We start from the raw sequence: 18,529 nt of genomic DNA, 5'->3' as shown, positions 1-18,529 counted from the left end.
AAATTTAAATATTGGCTTATAAACAAAAACAGAGCGAAAAGATGAGGCCAATAATCTTAAAGCAATTAACCGGTTTTAGATAGTCGGATTTTATTATAGCTATTTGAAGATATTATGAACTACGATAGAACCAATGTGGAACCGTCGACGGAATAAATTACGAACCAAATTATCCTACTTAATATCATCTGGCACCATACGATATCAACTAGTATCATCGGCGCCGCACGACGAGGTTAGGACGGAGTCCATGCGGCAGAGATCGGCGTCGGTGTGCGGGGCAGCACGAAGGAGCGGTGCCTGGGAGCAGCGTAGAGACGATGCCGATGAGCAACGCGTGGATGGAGTAGCGTGTGTGTAGTGGCAGATCTAGAAAAAAATGTTAGGCGGGGCTGAACGAGAGAGAATTGTTTCTAGCCCATCCTTTTCTTCAATAATACTAAAAATTTTGTTGCGGGGGCTAAAGAGGGGCTTCAATGGCGTAGAGGGGCTAAGGGTAGATCCGCCACTGTGTGTGGACGCATAGGAGAGGCAGCGCTGACTGAGACGGAGTACGCCGCGCTCGCTCACTAATTCCTCTCGTCCATCCTGCAGTCCTTCTATATATAAATATTAACTACTAAAACTCACGTAAGTATCAGCCAAAATTGATAAAATATTTGTAACTAAATTACTTTTCGAAGCGGATAGAGGGTGGATATGTTATTATGTTTCCTACTATTGCTAGGGCAAAGTTACGTAGGTCTTGTTTAGTTCCCAAAAAGTTTTCTCAAAAATATCATATCAAATTTTTAGACATCTAAATAAAACATTAAACATAGATGAATCAAAAAAACTAACTATATAGTTAGGAGAAAATCGTGAGACGAATCTTTTGAGCCTAATTAGTTCAAGATTAGCCATAAGTGCGATAGTAACCCACATGTGCTAATGATAGCTTAATTAGGCTCAAAAGATTCGTCTCGTGGTTTTCAGCTAAGTTGTGAAATTCGTTTTTTCATTCGTGTCTAAAAACTCCTTCCGACATTCCGTCAAATATCCTATGTGACTTTTCTCCTAAAAATTTTTAGAAACTAAACAGGGCCATAATTTAAACCTAATATAAGTAAATCCCCACCCTTCTTCTTCATCTAAATTCTGAAGACTCTGAACCCACCCCAGCTACCTGCTCGTCCTCTTCTCGTCGTCGCGTTCGCTCGATTTCGATTTCTCCTCCTCCCTTGCTCGAATTCTCATCTCCTCCTCCTCGTGTCACCGGCGGCGGCGGCGGCGGCGGCGGGGAATCCGAGCTCCTGGTGTCCGGAGGCGGCGGGGATTCCGTGATGGTCGCCCGCCGCGCTCTGCGGCGGACGCGGACATGCAGCGCAGCACCTCCTCCTCCTCCTCCTCCGCCGCCGCCGCGTCGCCTTTGCTCCTATCACCGGCCGACGGCTTCCTCTGCGGTAACGACCCCCGGCCTGCCGGCCTTGGCTTGTTTCTCCGCTCCTGCTTCTTTGGAGGAATTCCGTCGAGCACCTCGCGTACCGTTGCGTTGCGATCTGATTCCGTGTTTTGTCTTCTGTGTGGGGATTTGCAGTGAAGGACGGGGTGGACGAGATGATCAAGTACGTCGCCAACGAGCCCTCCGTCGGGCTCTACTTCGTCCAGCAGCACGCCCAGGCGTCCATGCCCCTTCTTCTCGACGTCAAGGTTCAGGACCTTTGTATCCTTTTTATCCTCAATTTTATCCAAGTATGTGCGTTGGGATTAAAATTGTAATTTACTGATTGGTATGCTATGGAATTCACCGATGCTTGATTGATATAAAATTAGAGAAATAACACTTTAACACTTCCTAACCATACCTATTGTAACAGCTCGTTAGTTCCATCTTAAAGTAAATCCAGATGATTTGTTGCATACACAATTGTAAGCATTTAGAGTCAGATTTATAAAGTTGTCAACTTTTGTGCGTTCAAACTCTCGTAGTATAGGGCTTATTTCAGAATTTTGATGGACCACTTCGTAGACCTTCTAACATGATAACAAGTCTAGAGCCAATAAATATTCGGATTACTTGGCATTGGCAGAAGTTGCAGACCCTGGTGTGGAGTAAACCAGTTCAGCATCTAAAATTTGACTTTTATTTGTTTTCCGTCAAGAGTTGGGTCCGGATCCCAGGACCTATCATATGTATGAAACTGGTTTTTTAGCAACATATCTTACAACAGTAAAAACACAAAGGCAACCTGTTGTAACAAAAACATGGAAGAAAAGCTGAGCACAGTATGCCTGAAACCTTGTTCACAAGTGACAAGGCTTGTTATTAACCATTCAGTTTTTCTTTTGGCATTCTGTGCTGTAATATTCCATTTCCTTCTAGCAATTTTAAGTTTGAAAATAAGTTGATGCCTGCTAATTTCAGCTGTTTAACAGCTTTATTCGTTTCTCTCAGTGGTTACCACTTATAAGGAAGAATCAAAGCTATCTGCTAATGATATACTTATGATTTTGTGAGATTCTAATGTGACCTCTGTTTCCCTCATCAGGGAAAGGTTGCAGAAAAGATTCATGAGGTTACATTGCATACTGAAGATATAGAGGACTCTATCTGTGCAGTGAGGTCCATGGCAGAGTTTGGACTTCCAATTGCTGATGATATGATCAAGGACATAAATAAATCTCTAAAGATAATGTCAAAGAACCAACCAAAGAGGGGGTTTGTCTTCTACCAATCTTGAAAATGTTGCCTATATTTCCATGTTGTTGTTTGTTTGGTACATTGGTTTACTCAATGACTTCATTCCTTCCATTCTTTAAAAAAGAGTTACCTTTTGTATTTTCTTTTATTAAGTATGAAGCATGACAGCCGAACATGTCACATACTTAGTTAGGTAAAGTTCAAGCCTCTTACTGCTTGCTTTCAGTTGTTCTTTCCAATAATGCTCAAGCTTTCTTATAGCTTGTACACTAACAAACCATTCTACAACCGTCTGGATCATCTTAGTCCCTTGCCATATTTTATTATTTCTGTGCATCATAATACATTTTCTATCATTGGTTTTGATGAAGAATAACTACATTCAGGTTAATCCAGAACCCCAGCTGGGGGTTCCAATCAGTGAAAAGTGCGGGAACATGGGAAGATTTGGACACAACCAACGGAGGTAGCAGCCGGAATTATTTTTCTTCCATGTTCAACACTGCAAAGCAAAAGGCATCCACTCTCAGATGGTCACAGCCTGATTTCACAATGAAAGACGACATTAGCGAGGAGTCAGTGTCATCTGCAGCTCCTGGATCCTCACAAGTTGGTGGGCATGGTGCATCAACACCGTCTGATGCAGGAAAGGATGATCTTCCTGTTTCAAGCCAGCTGTTAGATAATAATACAGCTACTACAAATGAGAGCTTCTCTTCGACTGATATTTCCAGAACTGCGGAGACTTATAACAAGTTCAAGGAAGAACAAGAACTCAAATTGCAAGAATGGCTTAGACAGTCTGAAGAAGCTGATGATAATAAAGAATGAGGTGATTCCAACTGTTGCAACCTAGTATGGTAGAGCACACCAGACCATGCTGTGTCCTACATTCCTGCTTGATACATTTCCAAACCTTTCACATGGTAGCTACTAATGAGGCAGAGCTTGTAATCATGAGGTATATAATTTATCTGCCTGTTGGGCAAATGTCATATGCTGTTTGCCATTGGTTTATTTATTGCCAGGGCAAAGAGATCATCAGTGTACGGTAAAACAGTCTGAACAATAGACCATGCATTTTTCCCCATGTTTCTTCATATTCAGACCAAATGAATATCCTTGATGCACCCATTATCATCAGCCAAATCAAATATCTGTCGAGTTCTAGGACTTGTAGCACAGTAACCTTTGCAGCAATATCTTCAGAGCACATGTGATGTGTTCCGTCCAGACTTATTGCAGATCAATAATTCTGCATGTCTGGAGCTTCCAGCTGTTTTCTTAATCCTCAACTAATTAATTGCTAATCACCCAGTTGCTCCACTAATTACTCAAGCTGCTCAGCTCCTGACTAACTCAGCTTCAGCCATGGAGGATTGGCTATACTACCTGCTATCCTTCACCTTGTGCCTTGCCCTGCACCTCCTGCTCCGGGCGGTCACCGGAAAGCTCGCCGCGCCGCCGCGGCTCCCACCTGGCTCGTCGGCGGTGACCGTCATCATCGGCCCGCTCCTCTTCCTCGGGCGGTCGAACTTCGCCGTCAAGCCGATCATCCGCGCCGCCCGGCGCTGGTACGGGCCGGTGTTCACCCTCTACCCCCTCCCGTCCCGGCCGGCGATCATCGTCGCCGACCGCGCCGTGGCGCACCGCCCGCTGGTGCAGTGCGGCGCGGCGTTCGCCGGCAGGCCGCCGGCCAACGTCGCGGCCCGCGTATTCTCCAGCGGCCAGCGGAACATCACCTCCGGCGCGTATGGCCCGCTCTGGAGCGTGCTCCGGCGCAACCTCACCGGCAAGGTCCTCCACCCGTCGTGCGTCCTCCGGTACGCCGGTGCTCGCCGGCGTGCCGTGGACGGGCTCATCGAAGGCGTCACGCGGCAAATGCGCGGCGGCGGAGACGGGGCGGGCGATGCGGTGGTCGTCATCGAGGAGCTTCTCCACCGTGCGGTGTTCGACGTGGCCGTCGCCATGTGCTTCGGCGAGGGGCTCGACGACGGCGTCGTGGAGTCGGTCATGGCGGTGCAGCGGGAGTTCTCGACGTCGGCTCTGGGGTTCCAGGCGCTCGGCATGTACCCGGCGGTCACCAAGCTCGTGTTCCGGCGCCGGTGGAGGCAGATGCTGTCCCTCCGCCGCCGGCAGGAGGAGCTTTACATCCCTCTGATACGAGCACGCGAAGCGCGACACCGCCACGGCGTCGCCGGCGAAGAAGGCGTTGCTGCCTCCTACGTCGACTCGCTCCTCACCCTCCGGATCCCCGAGAACGGCGGCCGCAACCTCACCGAGGGCGAGATGGCGAGCTTGTGCGCCGAGTTCTTCGTCGCCGGCACCGAGTCAACGGCGGCGGTGGCGCAGTGGATCATGGCGAACCTCGTGGCGCGCCCGGAGATCCAAGCGAAGCTCCGGCAGGAGATACGCGCCGTCGTCGGCGTCGGCGCGGGAGGCGTCCAAGAAGAGCACCTGTAGGATGCCGTACCTGAGAGCCGTCGTGCTGGAGGCGCTCCGGCTGCACCCGCCGGGCCACTTCGTGCGGCCGCACGCGGCGGTGACCGACGACGACGACGACGCGGCGGCGGCGCTGATCGACGGCTTCCACGTGCCTCGTCACGCCACGGTGAACTTCACGGTGGCCGACATGGCCCTCGACGAGGCGGTGTGGCCTGACGCGGCGAGGTTCCGCCCCGAGCGGTTCCTCCCCGGCGGCGAGGGCGCGGACGTCGACCTCACCGGCGGCAGGGAGATCAAGATGATGCCGTTCGGCGCCGGGCGGAGGGCGTGCCCGGGCGTCGCGCTGGCGCTGCTCCACCTGGAGTGCCTGGTGGCCAACCTGGTGGCGGCGTTCGAGTGGCGCGACGTCGCCGGCGAGGCGGTGAACTTCGCCGAGAAGCAGGAGATCTCCGTCGTGATGCGGCGGCCGCTCCGTGCCGTTGCCATGCCATGCCACACTATTCTCCAAATCAAAATTTAGTTATTTGACGTTAGTTTTGGTAACTAACTTAAATTCTGAGAGCATCTAAAAAAAAAACTTTTCGTCCTAGCTCTCTAAATCGAAATTCGTTGAGCGCCGGGTAGTGGAGGCAGCGTCGGGGAGGGAAATATATCTTGATAATGCAGATGGTTTGACAAGTTATAGGATATGACTTCACCATCAGTGACTATGTTACCATGTTAGAGGATCTCACTCCATAACTCGATAGAGTCTGTGGAGTTCTTCACTAGTGCATGTGCACCATATTTGCTCTAGGGTTGGAGGTCTTTTTCCTCCAAGACAATGAGGTTGTGGTGACCGTTCAAATATTCCGACGAGTTCTTGATGTTTATCATTGTCTTTGAAGGAGCTAAACATCAATTGTTTTTGAAGGAGCATTTTTAAGGTTTGACTAAGTTTTACTTGTTTGTCAAGGCTGCTTTAAAAACTCCTATTAGAAATGTGGTTTGATGCTATATATGTTATCGTTCCCGTCGTCATTATTGTTGCCTCATGGCTTTGGTCACCGTTGCAATCAGCCTCGTTTGTGTGATTCATCGTACCGTCGGCTTCATATTATTGATCACTAAAACAAAAGGAGAAGGGTATGGACTGGATTGTTTTTTTTAATGTTATATTCCAATCCTTTGCATAGTTTCAGCACCTTTCTGTGATTTACGCATCTTTGAAGGGTCCTTTTGCAAATCATGCTGTTCATCTAGAATCTCTTCCTACGAGAGATGTGAACACCACCCATTACTAACTTTATTATTCTAAAAATACTCTCTCCTTAGCTTTCCTTGTTGTCATATGACTTTATTTTCTAAGCAATTATTATGCCAGAGCTTGGTAAAATAAGAGATAAATGTATTGATATTTGAATAATAGAGAAAAATTCATGAAAGACTAAGAAAGTGGAGATCATTTTGGTCTTTATAATTTTATATAAATATATATGAGATAGGCTAAAACCAAAGTCTTCTCTAAACTAAAAAACGTAGGAAGTACTATCTATCTAATCTTCCTATGGCAGCGTTCGGTTGTTGAAACGATAAGTTAACTTATCCGACACGAAAAACATAGTAATAGATTAGTATATGATTGATTAATTATTAAAAATATAAAATAGATTAATATGATTTTTAAAACAATTTTCTATAGAAATTTTTTATAAAAATACACCATTTAGCAGTTCAGAAAGCGTGCGCATGAAAAAGAGGGGTTAATTAACTTATGACAACGGGGCGAACGCGGCCTATGTTGAATAAGTACACCTGTACAAGCAATGATAGAACCAAGCCTACGGCAGCCAGCCTTAAGTCCTATATTTGTCTCCTTAATCCTTATAAATTCATTCAAAAACTTAGCCAAAACTTGAAGATCGAACAAATTACATTATTTGAGCCTTACTCTTATCTAACTCTTCCTCTCCACGAATACATGTATCTTCTCTGATTTAGCAAAATTCCATTAAGTTCATTAATGTGAATGGATTGATAGAAATTAAAGTATTCAGCATTTAAGTGTGTCGTGACTCGTGATCATGACATATAACCAAACTTTCTTTTCCCCGTCTAGAGCGGTACAATATCAGCTATAAACCAATTATAAATATATTTTAAAGAGTTAAGAGAAAAGAGAAGTGAGCTACTAATATGTGTACGATACGTGGGACCATGTATTAATGTTCTATAGTTAATCTAATAGTTAATTCATACGATAGTTACCTATAAAACATTAATATATGGTTTCACATATCATACACACTCTTACACACTCTGTATTTTAAAATCCGTGCTGTAGTTATCTACAAATTAATAAATTAATGTTCACGTTTGACTTATAGACAAGTAAATTTACTTTTCAACCTTGTTGATTCCAACGCCAAATCCCACTCATTTTCCCAGTCTTCTACTCTGACCGTCATCAAACATGTCACCATGTTCATAATCGTCTTTACAAATGTTAATTAGCCATGCTCAATTGCACATTAGTCATTAACGTTTTAAATTTTCGGCTGCTTTCTTCTGCCGGCCCGGCATAAAATAAAAATAATGTCTTCGGTCAGTCCATACCATTCGATCGTTTCGCGTGTTATCTGCTGATGGTATTACCTGTCATATTAAATATACTCCAACCGTTTCATAATATAAAATATTTGACTTTTATACATGCAATGTTTGATCATTTGTCTTATTCAAAAAATTATAGAAATATCATTTATTTTGCTTGTGACTTACTTTATCATCAAAAGAACTTTAAGCACGATTTATCATTTTTATATTTATATTAAATTTTTGAATAAGACGAATGGTCTTATAACAAAAAAGTCAAACATATTACATTAGGAAACGGAGGTAGTTGTAACATGTTGTATCCAAAATTTATCTTAAAATATATTACATCCATTTCAAATTATAATATATTATGACTATCTCTAAATTCATATAGATGCTAATAAATTTGGATATATATAAAATTTATTTGTTAATTATGAATGAATCAACTTATGGCTAGAATATCTTATAGTAACTTCTTCATCACTCTCCTATTTCGACCAATCACAAACTATTTCTCATTTAATTTTTATTTACTTTCTCGTCTTAATGCATAACCCCATCTTCTATTTAATTTCACATCTCTCATTAATTCCTAAAAAGTGTGCATATTCTTACATTGAGACAGGAGTAGGCAAAAACAAACACACATTTCTTCCGTCATGTTTTTACCGTTCTTGTTTTTTAAAAAAGATACGAAGTATGTTACTCTATTTACTTATTCCAATTTTCTTTAACCAACCTGCTAACTTTCTTGGCAGGTGGAGAAAAACAAAATTAACCCAAGTTAATCAACGCGGTAATTAATTATTAAAGGGATTTAAAACTACCTATTAAAAAAATTTACCACCACATGTGTTCATGACTCCAACACTCGCCACCGGCCCCGCTAGCGACACCCACAAAATATCCCCCCGGAATTATTTACCGCCGTACACGTGGCACCATCCCACCCACCCACTTCCCACCGGCACCCAAACATTCCAACTCGGTATAAATTTCCCCCCCAACTTCGCAGCGGCGGCGGGGTGGGAAAAAAATCCAAGCGGTTTAGCCATGGACGACTGGTTGTTCTACTCGCTCACCTCGCTGCTCTGCCTCGCCTGCTCGCTGCTGCTGCGCGCCCGCGCGTCGGCGTCGGCGGCGGCGGCCAAGGAGGCGGCGGCGGAGGAGGCGGTGCCGCCGTTGCCGCCGGGGCCGAGGTCCGTGCCGGTGGTGGCGCCGCTGATGTTCTTGGCGCGGAGGGACTTCGACGTGGAGCCGACGCTGCGGCGGATCGCGGCGGAGCACGGGCCCGTGTTCACGTTCGCGCCGCTGGGGCCGTCGCGGCCGACGGTCTTCGTGGCGGCGCGGGCGCCGGCTCACCGCGCGCTGGTGCAGCGCGGGGCGGCGTTCGCGTCGCGCCCCCGCGGCGGCGGCGGCCCGGCGTCCGCGCTGCTCAGCAGCGGCGGGCGCAACGTGAGCTCGGCGCCGTACGGGCCGACGTGGAGGGCGCTCCGGCGGTGCATATCCTCCGGCGTGCTCAACCCGGCCCGGCTCCGCGCGTTCTCCGACGCGCGGCGGTGGGTGCTCGACGTGCTGGTCTCCCACGTCCGCCGCGACGGCGGCGCGCCGGTGACCGTGATGGAGCCGTTCCAGTACGCGATGTTTTGCTTGTTGGTGTACATGTGCTTCGGCGACCGCCCCGGCGACGCGCGCATCCGGGAGATCGAAGCGCTGCAGCGCGACCTGCTCGGCAGCTTCCTCAGCTTCCAGGTCTTCGCGTTCGTCCCGGCGATCACCAAGCTCGTGTTCCGCAAGCGGTGGAGCAAGCTGGTGTCGCTGCGGCGGCGGCAGGAGGAGCTGTTCGTCCCGTTGATACGCGCCAGGAGGGAGGCCGGCGCCGGCGGCAACTGCTACGTCGACTCCTTGGTGAAGCTGACCATCCCGGAGGACGGCGGGAGGGGGCTTACCGACGACGAGATCGTCAGCCTCTGCTCCGAGTTCATGAGCGCCGGCACCGACACCACCGCCACCGCGCTGCAGTGGATACTGGCCAACCTCGTCAAGAACCCGGCGATGCAGGACAGGCTCAGGGAGGAGATCACCGCCGTCGTGGGGGCCGACGGCGACGACGAGGTGCGGGAGGAGGACCTCCAGGGGATGCCGTACCTCAAGGCCGTCGTGCTGGAAGGTCTCCGGCGGCATCCTCCCGGCCACTACGTGCTCCCCCACGCCGCGGAGGAGGACACCACGCTGGACGGGTACCGCGTGCCAGCGAACACGCCGGTGAACTTCGCCGTGGGGGACATCGGCCTCGACGGCGAGGTCTGGACCGCGCCGAGGGAGTTCCGCCCCGAGCGGTTCCTCCCCGGCGGCGAGGGCGAGGACGTGGACCTCACCGGCAGCAAGGAGATCAAGATGATGCCGTTCGGCGCCGGCCGGAGAGTCTGCCCCGGCATGGCGCTGGCGCTGCTCCACCTCGAGTACTTCGTGGCCAACCTCGTCAGGGAGTTCGAGTGGCGCGAGGTCGCCGGCGAGGAGGTCGACCTCACCGAGAAGCTCGAGTTCACCGTCGTCATGAAGCGGCCGCTCAAGGCGACCGCTGTTCCGCTGCGCGGCGAGCGATCCGCCGCCGTCAAATGTTCAGCTTGATTGAGCATGCAAGACCTCAACGACGGCGACGGCGACGGTGGCCGTCTTCATGGCTTCTCTTTGCTCATGCTACCAATTACTAGCAATTATAATGGTGATTAGATTAAGCTTCTCTTGTTCTTTTGGGTATTAGTAAACTAATTAAGACTAATGATGATGTACTCCTACTAGTGTGTATGTACAAAATACAATATGCAGCATTGATTGGTACTTTGGCCGCGTTCGGCGTGTAGGATAAGATCCTCAAACGAAAAACGTAGTAACAGATTAGTACATAATTAATTAATTATTAATTATTAAAAAAATATAAAATAGATTAGATTTTTTAAAACAACTTTTCTATAGAAAATTTTACAAAAAATACACCGTTTAGTAGTTCAGGAAACGTATGAAAAATAAGAGGATAAGTTAACTAAGGGGGGCCGGCGAACGCAGCCTTTGTTTGTCACAATCATGTACCTTTGTTGTGCTTAATTACTTGATAAGCTTATAGTACCATAACTGTTGATGTTGTCACAGTGAATCAACTGCTGTTCAGATAAGTGATTCAGTTTGTAGAATTGATGGTCTTAACTCTTAAAAGAAATGACACTTTATTAAGTATCCACACCTTTTGTGTTCTTGTATTATATATGAAAAATCAAAATATCTTATAACCTGAAACTAGGTAATAATAATTAAAACAGCTAGTACAAGTGTTATTGTATCTACACCTACACTACTTGATCATTAAGCTATTGTAGAATTTTGGTGTATTTACATGCATTCTGGTTAAGTGGAAATATCAGCATGCTCCAAGAGTCACAGCTCACAAGTTCCCTGAAGAAAAAAAAACCCACAGTTGCTCATTTTAAATGGCATGAACATGTAACCGTGTTGAACTTTTGATTTCCTTGTCAAATTTTTACCTGGTATATCTACAGCTTCATTACAATATAAGCTCCAGTTCCAACTATACCACCCAGTGGAGTTGCCACCAAATAGACCCAAATCTGAGTGTATCTCCCTGTGGCAATAGCTGCTCCAATTGTACGTGCTGGATTCATCGATGCTCCTGTTGATGGCCTGTTCAAATTGTTGGTTTCTGAATTATATTTTGTCAAATACAACACAAAGAGTAAATGACAGTTTTAGATACCCAAGAAAGCTAGGTGGTGATTGTTTGTCTTTTTCAAGGGAGAAATCCAGATGACATATTTGCAAATGATAAATAATTTATGAATAAAACTTTTATATACATATTCTTAGCGATTTAAAAGACAAGACTGAAAAATAAACTATAATGAAAAAACCTCAAAATCAACCCGTTGAAAATTAAAATTTTGGCTTGTAAGTATAAGCAGAAGCGAAAAGATGAGTGCTACTTGGTGGATATAATTTGTTTGTGACCAATCTATATTCTAATTAATATGCACATACCCTGCCACAAGAATGTTCATCATTACTGTTGCCCCAACAGCCACTGCTATTAGTTCTTTCACCTGAAGATTTTGATGAGAAGGATATTAGCATCAAGCATTTGAAGATTGAAATAAAAGAAAACCAAACTGATCAAATACATAAGAAATCACACTCACTGCATTAGGGTCAGTGGCAAGGGCAGTGATGATCAACAGAAGGGTGAATGTTATCACAAACTCGATGAAGAATGCCTCAGCTGTCCCAACATTTGGCACAGTGACAACCCCAGGATTGAGTGGATGGAACAGCCCCTTGACGGCGAAGGAGGCGGCGACGGAGCCGAGGATTTGCGCGGCGATGTAAGGAAGAAGATGAGCAGGAGGAAGATGGCCGAAGACGGCCATGGCGATGCTGATTGCAGGGTTCAGATGGCAGCCTGAGATGTGGACGAGCGACAGGACAAGAACAGTGACTGCTAGGCCTGCAGATGCTGCGATGCCGAGGAGGCTCTCCACACCTTTGTGCTGCTCATCCATGGTGATGGTGGACAGCACGGTGAAGATCAGTATGAAGGTGCCAAAGAACTCTGCACTCACCTGCAAAAACATTTTTGTAGATAATGGAATCTTTTATTAATCTCAGCCAATTAAATCAAGTTGATAGAACCACACCGAAAACACTTCCAGACTCTGCATATCTAAGATGCACACGGCCAAAACGCACCCGGCCACACACACTAGTTTTAAACCTTAAGGAGGTATATATAGGAAACATTATCACCATTGATCCATTTCAAAGCTTTATCTCAAGTTGTATGTAAGTATGTACCTTCTTGACAAGAGGAATAGCTGGTGGTTTTGTGTTTGGGAGGCCTGGACGCCATAGATGAGAGCTGACATTGCCGGCAATCCTGTTGCTCTCACTTGCCTGCATGGGAGGGATGGTAACAGCTACAGCATTATCCATGCCACTCTTGCACTGCCCTTGCATCTAATCTTCTTCCTCCTGATCTCAAAGGCAAAACAAGCTACTAATTGACTCTCAAGAAGTACTATTAGTAGCTAGCTGATTGGATTAAAACCAGAAATTAGGGTTGCCTTTTTCTCTTCTGATTCTTGGATGAGAGGAGCAATGGCATTCGGCATGAGTCCTTTATGTGTGTGTATATATATAGGGTTCTCCGATTGATCAGCTTGATTTGTTCTTCCAACATGTTTTTAGCTCGTGTCTTTGAAAACAATGGACTGAGGATTTGCAGCGGCGGAGCTACATGGATTTCGGAGAAGTGGAAATTAAAGGGTTCATGTCAACTATAATAAAAATGTCAACTACTACCTTGTTGCAGCAGTAATCATGTGCTATTATGATATTTATTTATTCAATAATAGTTCGTCATATCTGATCTCTGGTTCGAAATGGATTAATACTTTCGCTCATAAATCTACCATTTCATCTGTTTATCAAAATGTGTTACTTTTCTCCTATGAACCATGTATATAAGCTGAATGAAAAAAATTGAAAAACAACAAAAACAACCATAGATGAAATCTAAATCGAACAAAATAGCTCAAACAAGTATCCCCATATCCACCCTCGTCCATGGTGTAAAAGCACAAATGGTGAATTCCATTCATTATTAATTGTTAATTCATGTCTCTCTAGAATATAATTCGTGTAATTTACGATCTAGTATCATGTTGCATGCATAATGCCTCTTTTGTCAAACTGTACGTAAGATGAAGAGGTAGACGTCTGTTTTGCACACCCACTGAAAAGTGATGTGCATTAGATGATGTTAACGGTGGTGTTCTTTTGATGATAGAAGATGAAAAGTTATATGATTTTTTTAATAGTTGTTTAATAGTATAAATGATGAAATTATCTACTGCAAAATTAAAAATCTACTCTATAAAGGTGAGATGGACTTCTATATAAAAATTTCTTATAAAAATACATCGTTTAGCAGTTTAGAAAACGATCGCGTAAAAATGAAGAAATAATCTGCTCCAAAAGAGAGCAATCGTTGTCGGTGGATTAAAAACTCTTACACTTGGTAGTAAATTTATGACGCATATACACAAATCATGTAGTACGACCATACGATGTATATCTCCTCTCGTCATAAATATTTGAAGTTTAGAACATGATCAAATCAAAATTTCAAAGTTTTGACTATCACTTTATTATTAAAATTAGTTTATGAAAGTTAATGAATTTATAAATTTGAGATTATAGTCTTCAAGATAAATCCACACATACAATTCCTTCAAATTCTAAACAAAGCATTTCAAAAGTTATTAATGGCCAAGGTTCCAAAAGTTTGATATAATTATGTCCTTAAATGTAAAATATTAATAATAAGACAGAGTGCACATTTCTCTGATTCAATCGATTCTATGCATGGTTTGGGAGTTTGCTTGTATGAAAAGTGAGGTTGCATTCAGTTTGCAAATTTTTTTGAAGAGTGGTCACATCAACGCATACAGTTACACATTTAAAGTATTAAACGTAGTTTAATTACAAAACAAATTTTAGATTCCGCCTTGAAACCGCAAGACGAATCTTTTGAGTCTAATTAATCCATCATTAGTAGATGTTGGTTACTGTAGTATTTATGGCTAATCATGTATTAATTAAGCTCAAAAGATTTGTTTCACGATTTTCTCCATAATTGTATAATTAGTTTTAATGTTCAGGTATATTTAATACTTTATTTAGGTGTCTAAAGATTCGATGTGATATTTTTAGAAAAAATTTTTGGAACTAAACAAGGCCTGAAAATCATATGTACATCGAGTGCTAAAGTCTCAGATACAGAATTAAGATGAACCGTACATACATGTTACTCGTCTGTGCAATTGCAATTAAGGCATTAATTGCTGAATGCCAATCTTCTTCCCCTTCATGTCATCATGAATTGGTCGTCGTTCTTCGTTAATTAACTTGCATAAAACCGTTGGATTTGATCCGCTGGCCGCTGAAATATAATTCTGAATGACGGTTTCGAGCATGCATGCTAGGATGAACAGTAGTTCTTCCTAATTAAGTTCATTTTTACCAACAACATATCGATGCAGTCTACGATACCACGTGCTATTTAATTAATTTGATTGTGTTTCAAAGAACCTGATAAGTTCAAGGACGTACCGATGAGGATTTGGTATGACTTCCATGCCTAGGTCGAGGTTGGGTCTTCACACAGTTTGAGCACACAATATAGTGATCGTACCACACTCTTATAGGGGGGTCATGTGTTGGCTTTTACGGTAGACAAGTCAAATGGCATATTTATAAATAGAAAATAATTTATAAATAAAACTTTTATATATATGTTTATAGCGATCTAAAAGCCCAAGCTAAAAAATAAAATATGATAAAAAAATTCTCAAAATCAACTCCAAATTTAAGGTTAAAAATTTAAATTTTGGTTTATAAACATAAGCAAACGCCAAAAAATGGGGCTGATAGCATCATGCCTATGGTCTACCGTGAAATTCATTATGTTCTCGAGGAGATATCGCCTAGTTTCTTACATGTCATCTAAATGATTATAGAAAAAAATAAAATTGTAAAATAGATTAATGTGTAATATATTACCACATAAATATGCAAGATCAAATTTAACTTATATAAATTGTAATAAATATGACTGTGAATATACATATGCTACTTAGAGTTTAATTTATTTTTCTATTACAATTTATAGAGTTCAAATTTAGAGATATATGTTTGTAGAGTAATATATCACATATTAATAAATCGTGTCATTTTTTCTAAAAAAAATCATAACATGCAAGAACGAGTGATCATCGCCTTGAGGGATTAGAATCTACTTTTACGGTCTATCCAAAAACAAAAGTTAGTGTTTTCTTACATCTTCATGGAACAAAATCATATGTTTTGGAGCATTCCTAATGGAAAAGCCTAGGCTTCTCGATGTTCATCAAGGAACTTACATGCCTTGGAGCAAAACGTTTCATAGCACCCAACATTTTACAATATTTCCATGTTCTAATATTGCGGCATGCGGTACTTTTACACACATCCTTACATTCATTTAAGAAGGTACTCCCTCTGGTTTTTTCTGGTTTTTTCTGATTGACGCCGTTGATTTTTTTATTTATGTTTGATCATTCGTCTTATTTAAAAATTATGTTCAAATATACAAAATTGTAATACTTGAAGTTACTTTAGTAATAATCAAATCATAATAAAATAATCAATAATTATATAAATTTTTTTGAATAAGACGAAGGGTCAAATATAGATAAAAAAGTCAACGGCGTAAAAAAATCAGAGAGAGTAAGTAATAAGAGAATGTATAAAAATGGCCTATATTATTTCATATATTCCTTACGTTTCACATTATAAGAATTTTTGGCATTGCCAAGATTTATTTGTGTAAATCTAGACTCATATATTAAATATATATATTAATACATGCATGGATTTAGACAAATTTAGAAAATCTTATAATATATAAAGGATAGAGTACATATTATGCGTAACTGCGTAAGAACCATTGCCAAATGGATGGCATAGGATTGTATTTGGGTTTTATGATGCGTTTTGTCCCAAAACCTGTGGTTATCTGAAACAAATTGCAAAAACTGATGTTTTATGTTAGGAATGTCCTAAATATAGGGGTTTGTGAAATTTGCTAATCTTGATGAGATAGAATTTGTTAGTATGTTAGCCATCTCGAGGAGGAAGGGGATTGATGGAGACTTAGAGAGGGTTTTGTATTAGCCTCATTCTTTCCAGCTCATTAACAGGATTATTCACTTCGCGATTTTAAAATTATGATTTCTCAAAAAAAAACTTTTACTGTATTACCACCTATTCTAAGTTATTTGTGTTTATCCCTCAAAATATTTACTTTATTCATATAATACATCATCCATGGCAATAATTCAGTGGCTGCTGTTACGGCAGAGGATCTGTGCCGGCTTTAAACGCTTGGGATATCGATCTGTATCGTCCCGAATCACATTCCATTGTAATCAATAACACCTATATTTTAAATAAAAAGAAAAGAAAACAAACTGCACAATTGGAGAACAAGAGGAGCCATCAATTTAACACCATATCTCTATTACTGCACAACACTGCATATGTACATCTTGGACAGTCCTAACTCCTGCCATTTGATCATAGCATGAATTTCAAATTAAAGAATGTGCTGTAATTATGCTCCAAGGATCACATTTTCCCCTGCAAAAAGAAAACATTTTTTTAGTTATAACTACATGTCTACACATATATATGCACCGAATATTAATTTGCATTAGTTGTCCAATCTGAACAATTTTCTTACCTCACGGTAATTACAGCTTGATTGCAAAATAAAACCCTTCTCCAGCTATAGCACCCAGTGGAGTAGCAACCATGTAAACCCAAATCTGTGTGTATCTCCCAGTAGCAATGGCCGGGCCAATTGTTCTTGCTGGATTCATTGATGCTCCTGTCGATGGCCTGTTCCAAAAATTCAGGACAGAAACATTAAGCTAAGGAATTATACAAAAAAAAAAAGAGAGAAAACTGATTACCAGTTTGAGTTTTTAACATGATGATGCATCTATGCAAATATGTGGATTATTTCTGAATAAAAGTGATCTATGTGTAGATTGGTACGTACCCTGCGACAAGAGCGTTCATCATGATTGTTGCTCCTACTGCCACTGCTATCAACTCTTTAACCTGAACAAAAATTATTCAGAAGAACATAAGCACAATATACATTCAGGAAAATATTAATGCAGGAAAGTGGAATAAAATGCGATAAAAGTAGCTAGGAATTGACTTACTGCATTGGGGTCAGTGGCAAGAGCAGTGATGATGAACAGAAGGACAAACGTTGTGACGAACTCCAGGAAGAACGCTTCCACTGTCCCAACCTTGGGCACAGTGACGATCCCGGGGTTCACCGGATGATACAGTCCTTTGACGGCGAACGATGCGCCGATGGAGCCGAGAATTTGTGCAGCCATGTAGGGAAGAAGGTGAGCAGGAGGAAGATGACCAAAGACAGTCATGGCGATGCTGACAGCCGGGTTCAGATGGCAGCCTGATATGTGGATGAGGGACAGAACTAGCACAGTGACTGCTAATCCTGCAGATGTTGCGATGCCCAGGAGGCTCTCCACACCTTTGTGCTGCTCATCCATGATGATGGTTGACAGCACTGTGAAGATCAGTGTGAATGTGCCAAAGAACTCTGCACTCACCTGCAGCAATAGCATCACAAATTCAGGACTTGTTCATATGAAGCAAAGAGTTCAGAAAAGAACATGTTTTTTTTTGTTTGTCAGAGTTTCAGTACCTTCTTGACAAGGGGAACTGGTGGTTTGATCTTTGGGAGGCCTGGATGCCACAGATGATGATGATGATGAGCTTCAGGAGTGGATTCTGCAGGACCAGCATGCCGTTGCGAGCCGGCATTGGCGGCAGCATCATTGACAAGCTCGAAAGGAAGGATCTTGGAGCTCCCAGCCCTTGGGGAGATGATGATGGCAATCCTGTTGCTCTCATCTGTCTGCATGGGAGGGACAGTAACAGGTGCAGCATGGATGCTGCTTTTGCTCCCTTCCATATGTTCTTCCTCCTCAAAAGCAAGCTACTACTCAACTTCAGCTCTCAACAATTATCTGATGGATCAACTAGTGCTTAACTTGGTCTTTCTTGATTTTGTTGTAGGCCAAAGGAATGCTTTTTGGTGAATCTTGGATGAGGAGCATGGCATGCAGCAGCTGGGGCGCTCTATATATAGGCCTCTGAAATTCAGCTCGGTTT

At 43.1% G+C, this 18,529-nt stretch overlaps 4 protein-coding genes and 1 pseudogene across 4 annotated transcripts; 3 read left to right on the top strand and 2 right to left on the bottom strand.

The window, feature by feature from the left end:
• The first annotated feature begins 1,129 nt into the window (after positions 1–1,129).
• On the top strand, positions 1,130–3,775 carry LOC102711087. Its single transcript, XM_006659052.3, has 4 exons — positions 1,130–1,442; positions 1,577–1,689; positions 2,529–2,698; positions 3,067–3,775. Exons 1-4 carry the CDS (start codon positions 1,358–1,360, stop codon positions 3,509–3,511), a joined length of 813 nt encoding a protein of 270 aa, XP_006659115.2. The 5' UTR covers positions 1,130–1,357; the 3' UTR covers positions 3,512–3,775.
• Positions 3,776–4,051: 276 nt separating this feature from the next.
• On the top strand, positions 4,052–6,031 carry LOC102718945 (annotated as a pseudogene).
• A 2,702-nt stretch (positions 6,032–8,733) lies between these two features.
• Positions 8,734–10,546, top strand: LOC102718669 (cytochrome P450 89A2-like). The gene has a single exon (XM_006659771.3). The coding sequence runs from the start codon at positions 8,759–8,761 to the stop codon at positions 10,334–10,336; it is 1,578 nt and encodes a 525-aa protein (XP_006659834.2). The 5' UTR covers positions 8,734–8,758; the 3' UTR covers positions 10,337–10,546.
• Positions 10,547–11,253: 707 nt separating this feature from the next.
• Positions 11,254–12,727, bottom strand: LOC102718382 (aquaporin NIP3-3-like). Its single transcript, XM_006659770.1, has 4 exons — positions 12,566–12,727; positions 11,914–12,333; positions 11,756–11,817; positions 11,254–11,401 (listed from the first exon to the last, which is right to left on the bottom strand). The coding sequence occupies exons 1-4, from the start codon at positions 12,725–12,727 to the stop codon at positions 11,254–11,256; spliced, it is 792 nt and encodes a 263-aa protein (XP_006659833.1).
• A 4,337-nt stretch (positions 12,728–17,064) lies between these two features.
• On the bottom strand, positions 17,065–18,329 carry LOC102718102 (aquaporin NIP3-2). Its single transcript, XM_006659769.1, has 4 exons — positions 18,060–18,329; positions 17,545–17,964; positions 17,376–17,437; positions 17,065–17,212 (listed from the first exon to the last, which is right to left on the bottom strand). Exons 1-4 carry the CDS (start codon positions 18,327–18,329, stop codon positions 17,065–17,067), a joined length of 900 nt encoding a protein of 299 aa, XP_006659832.1.
• Positions 18,330–18,529: the final 200 nt, after the last annotated feature.

The sequence above is a fragment of the Oryza brachyantha genome, chromosome 8, assembly GCF_000231095.2.
Source record: "Oryza brachyantha chromosome 8, ObraRS2, whole genome shotgun sequence".
Lineage (NCBI taxonomy): Eukaryota > Viridiplantae > Streptophyta > Magnoliopsida > Poales > Poaceae > Oryza > Oryza brachyantha.
The sequence above is the reverse complement of the archived record's forward strand: the minus strand, read 5'-3'. Positions and strand labels throughout refer to the sequence as shown.